The sequence below is a fragment of the Lactuca saligna genome, chromosome 5 (assembly GCF_052625555.1).
Source record: "Lactuca saligna cultivar CGN05327 chromosome 5, ASM5262555v1, whole genome shotgun sequence".
Lineage (NCBI taxonomy): Eukaryota > Viridiplantae > Streptophyta > Magnoliopsida > Asterales > Asteraceae > Lactuca > Lactuca saligna.
In genome coordinates this window covers 254,492,681-254,498,346 of record NC_136421.1, presented here as the reverse complement: position 1 = coordinate 254,498,346, position 5,666 = coordinate 254,492,681, and the positions used below count along the sequence as shown (strand labels likewise).

Genomic DNA, 5,666 nt, shown 5'->3' with positions numbered 1-5,666 from the left:
TATAGGCCATGTAGACACTAAAATAATGACTAAGATCTCTATATATAACTACTAATGTATCAGGAACATGTAAAACTATAAGACAATCAAACAAAATAAAAAAATCATTTGCATGGTTAGAAAATTGTATTAAAAACTATATTAAATTTGTTTATATGTTTTTGTTTTGAAAATTTTATTTCGGCCCCCCTAGTTATAGCCTTTGTGTTCCGCCCCTGGCCGGAGGAATGCTAGTTGCCTGAGGGATCTCCGACCACCGTCGCCGGAAGGGGCTATTGTTAGTTATATTGTGGATCCCGATTGATATTTATTCTGGAACCGCCATTGCACCTCGTTACGAACAGGCTTGTACAATGTATCCAAAGCTTTGCTATGTATGTAAACGAGACATTATTCATGAATCTTATAAATTAATGGGATCAAAAAATGTTAAGAGGCATATAAAGATGTTCAAATTAAGTATATCAAACATTCTTGACATTATTCATGAATCTTATAAATTAATGGGATCAAAAAATGTTAAGAGGCATATAAAGATGTTCAAATTAAGTATATCAAACTACTAAATCAGATCAAATTAAAACTAGTTGTACACATCCCAATATATTTCCAGGTGTCCATTGTTATTGGTAATATTATAATAGATTATTAACTCACAAGATACAAACGGGGAGTAACTCCCGTATTAAATTACTAGAGGTACTGTTGTGGACCAACTATGCCTATTAATATATGTTCTCATGTCATTTATTATTGCCTTCTCTTCTTCTTCTTATTTTGCTTGTCCTTGTTCTTGTTCTTCTTCGTCTACACTCTCACTATTCCCCTCCCATTCAACAACATTGAGAGTGACAGGGATGGAAAAGGAAGAAAGTTTTTCATTAGAAAAAGGAGACGCCAATCTAGAGCTTGATGATGATGGAAAACCTAGAAGAACAGGTATACATATGAAAGTCTTTTGTTAATTTCTTATGCATTGTCTCTAATATATATATATATATATATATATATATATATATATATATATATATATATATATATATATATATATATATATATATATATATATATATATATATATCGTATTGTATTGGTTGTGAAGGGACATGGATAACTGCAAGTGCACATATAATAACAGCAGTCGTAGGATCAGGAGTGTTGTCACTGACATGGTGTTTAGCTCAACTGGGTTGGGTTGTTGGGACTACTTTTCTTGTAGTGTTCGCAGCCATCTCTTGGTTCACTTGCATCATGCTTGCCGACTGCTATCGATCTTCTCTTAATGGTGCTCGAAACTACAATTACATGCAAGCCGTCAAGACTAACCTTGGTAAATTTCATTTTCATTTGGGCAAATTATGCCATATTGTCTTGATTTTACCATTTTTACCGAAGTTGGTATATAATAGGCTTTCTTGATTTTTCATACCCATAAAAGTTTGGTTCCTATTAAATAAAAAAGAAACAACCTAATAATTAATGTTAAAACTTAAAATCCTTAACAAAATTTTAATTAACTTTGTTATTTTATTGCATAAATTTATATATTGTGGATTTACAAAAAACTCCTTTGGATTTGTATACCTTGAAGATTAATCTTTCACCATGTTTCGTAGGAGGGCTTAAATACAGGTTCTGTGGGATAGCTCAATACCAAACTCTTGTTGGTGTAAGTATTGGATACACCATCACTTCGTCAATCAGCATGGCGTAAGAATTACAAACCAGATTAAATGTCCTCATCCAATTTAGTAATTATGTATTTGAAATTGCTAACTTAATTTGTTTCAACAGGGCGATTAAACGATCAAACTGTTTTCATAAATACGGCCATGACAAGGAGTGTCACACATTGAACACTCAATATTTGATAATCTTTGCATGTATTGAGATCATTCTGAGCCAAATACCAGACTTCCACAAGCTGTCCTTCGTATCCATAGTCGCCACCATCATGTCTTTTGCTTATTCTAGCATTGGCATTGGTCTCTCCATTGCCAAAATTGCAGGTCATGCGTCATTCAAACCTATCTTAATTAATATCAAATAAAATTTCTGGAATGTTTGCCTGAATTGGTAATTTGTGTATTATAAAGGAGGTGCACATCCAAACACAAGCCTTTGGATACCAAGTAGGACAGATATATCAAAGATGGACCAAATGTGGAACACCTTTTGTGCCATTGGTGACATTGCTTTTGCTTATTCTTTCTGTGCAGTTCTCATTGAGATACAGGTCTCTCTCTCTCTCTCTCTCTCTCTCTCTCTCTCTCTCTCTCTCTCTCTCTCTCTCTCTCTCTCTCTCTATATATATATATATATATATATATATATATATATATATATATATATATATATATATATATATATATATATATATATACACACACACACACACAAAATGATAGATTTCTTTCCGAATGTAGGACACACTGAAATCAAGTCCTCCAGAAAACAAAGTCATGAAAACGGCTACAACCATTGGAATATCAGCTTCTACATCCTTCTACATGCTATGTGGGCTACTTGGATACGCTGCATTTGGCAACGACGCGCCTGGAAATTACTTGACTGGGTTTGGTTACTACGATCCTTTTTGGCTCATTGACATTGGTAACTTGTGCATTGTTATTCACCTTATTGGAGCTTATCAGGTGCCTAATCTACTTTTATTGATTAGCATATTATGTGAAGAGAAAATTGACATTTTTCAAAATATTCATTCTTTGTGACGTTTTGTAGGTGATAGTCCAACCTATTTTTGCATTTGTGGAGAATTGGAATCGTAAAAAATGGCCAGAAAGTGAGTTCGCGAACAAGAGATACACCATTGGTCGCTTCACGATCAATCCTTTCAGGTTAGTCTGGAGGACTACCTACGTGATACTAGCAACGCTGGTTGCCATGATTTTCCCATTCTTCAATGATTTTCTAGCGCTTATTGGCTCAACGACATTCTGGCCATTGTCGGTGTATTTCCCAATAGAAATGTACATTTCTCAGGCGAAGGTTCGGCGAAATTCTTTCACCTGGATTTGGTTGAGGCTACTCAGCTTCGTGTGCTTGCTTGTATCACTTCTTGCTGCTGTTGGATCTATTCGAGGCCTTGTAGTGTCAGTTAAGACCTTCAAGCTCTTTCGATCAGCATCTTAATTAGGTCTTAGTTTTTTTTTCCTTAGTGGTTTAAGAATAATGATATAACATGGTTTCACGAAAGGTTTAGAATCATGTATTATATTTCTATGACTTCAACGTGCAATTGGAATCATATCATTATATGGAAAAACATAGATACTTTAAAAGAGAAAACTGCAGCTTTTATTGGGATTTTGGTTCCTATGGTTCCAAAATTAAAAAGTCCGTCCTTAATAGCAGATTTCATCAGGGACTTTGGCTAGTAAAGATGAACCCATTATCTTAGATCCTGTAAGTTTAGAAGTGTAGGTTTACAAGTGCACGAATAAAAGAACAACAACAAATTTGAGATTACTTGGTAAACAAAAACTTTTATTGCTGGAAAATCTTAATTCAAGTTAGCCAAAACGTAGTCCCTATTTATACTAATTACGATTAAATACTAAACAAACACAAAAACTTAATAAATTTTTTCCCTAAAATACCCTTGCTTTAATATCCGATTAACCCAACAATCACCCCCTTAATCGGATTTGTCATACGAGCCACTCGTTCAAAACAACGCCGATTCCTCTTCGATTAGGCCCGCCTCTTCTTTTTCCCATTTAGGACACTCGTTGCTATAGTGACCAAGCTCACCACATTTGTAACATTTAATGTGACTTTTATTCCGTTGAAACGTTCACCATCTCGATTTTTCTCGGACCCCCGACATCTTCCCCGGCCACGTCCAAAGCCTTCCCGATTTGAACCTCTATTGCCACAATGCTTACAAACATGTGATTTTTCCTCACTAGCCAACAATAACCCACCTTGAGTGTCCTCCACTTTCTTGGTTCCTCTTATACGCTCATTGTACGCCTTCAATCTGCCAACCGCTTCATCGAATAACATTGATCAATCCAACTCGAAACATTGCTCTATTGAAGCCACAATTTGAAGAAACGACTTAGGCATTGAATCTAGTAACCTTTTTACCAAATCACCTTCTTCAAGCTCATATCCAAGACTCCTTGCTTTTGAAGCTAAACCGGATAATTTTATCACAAAATCATCAACCGTTTCATCCTCCTTCATGTGTAAACTTTCAAGCTCCCTTTTTAAGGTTGCAAGCCGAGCCATTCTCACCCGATCTACTCCCAAATACCGTGTTTTTAGCCCATCCTACACTTTCTTTGGTTCGGTGTAACTCGCCATTTGCAACACCATATCTTCGGGTATCGCTTGAAACAAAAAGGCAAGAGCTTGTTTTGACTTCTTTTGATCCGATGCTTCACCTAACGCCTTTGGTTCGATCGTCTCCCATATGCCATGTGCATCCATAATCGACTTGACTTTGACCGCCCAGACCGGATAATTTGTTTAAATCAAAACCGGAACTTGATATGTCATCGAACCTTCTTTCATCGCCATTCTTCCTTTTTCTAGCTTCAACCCTATTCTGATCAAACGTGTTCAAAGGGATCTATTCCATCCGATCAAGAAAACAAGCAACCCGCTCCACCGTCTTCTTGCACCTACAAAACAAAACAAATCCAAAGCCACCTGCTTGTTTATTCTGCACCTACCCGGTTAATCTCTTTCACCCAAACAAGCCTCCGATCAAAGGATGAAGCCTACACCCCCTTACTCGAACCAACCCTCTTTAACATTCTCTCTGATACCAAGTGTAAGTTTAAAATTGAAGTGTAGGTTTGCAAGTGCAGGACCTGCTTTAATCACAAGCAAACCAAGAACAGTGGAATAAAAGAACGACAACAAATTTGAGATTATTTGGTAAACAAAAACTTTTATTGCTGGAAAATCTTAATTCAAGTTAGCCAAAACGTAGTTCCTATTTATACTAATTATGATTGAATCCTAAACAAACACAAAAACTTAATAAATTTTTTTCCTAAAATACTCTTGCTTTAATATCCGATTAACTCAAAAGATTCGTTTACTCGCCTCCACATGGTTAGGAAATTTCAATCATTTTACTTTGTTTATTTTAATTACTAGGTTACAACCATGGTAATAAAGCTAAAATATTTTTAAATTTTTATTAAATTAATAAGATTAAAGTTTTTTTATCTATTGTATTAATTGTTTAAAATTAATGTCGATTTATTTGAATATCCAATATATATTATGGATGTGAAGACATTTAATATAATTATTAGGCTCGAGAAAGTGGCTGTGGTTTCATACCGCGGTTCTGCCACATGGACCAAGAACAACACCCTTTGGGTGCGGTGAAGTGCGGTTTAGACTGCACCGTGGCGAGAAACAATCACTTGATTTGATTAGTGAGTGTGCCTTTTGACCGTTCAACGGACCTTTTTTTAGAAATTATTATTATTACTAGGTTATAACCCGTGGAAATCATGGTTAGTAAGTTTACAATTATTATATAAAAATGATATTTAAAACCAAGTCATGTTGAAAAAGCATAATGTTATATGGATTTTGTAGATTACTAAATCCACAAAAATAGTGTAAAATGTTAATGAAAAACTCTTAACTTATGTTATGTTACTAGAATTCTATTG

The 5,666-nt window shown here is 35.1% G+C and overlaps 1 protein-coding gene across 1 annotated transcript; it reads left to right on the top strand.

Moving 5' to 3' along the window:
• The first annotated feature begins 838 nt into the window (after positions 1-838).
• On the top strand, positions 839-3,211 carry LOC144997461 (amino acid permease 6-like). Its single transcript, XM_078957373.1, has 7 exons — positions 839-939; positions 1,103-1,330; positions 1,617-1,710; positions 1,795-2,009; positions 2,097-2,236; positions 2,427-2,654; positions 2,743-3,211. Exons 1-7 carry the CDS (start codon positions 858-860, stop codon positions 3,151-3,153), a joined length of 1,398 nt encoding a protein of 465 aa, XP_078813499.1. The 5' UTR covers positions 839-857; the 3' UTR covers positions 3,154-3,211.
• Positions 3,212-5,666: the final 2,455 nt, after the last annotated feature.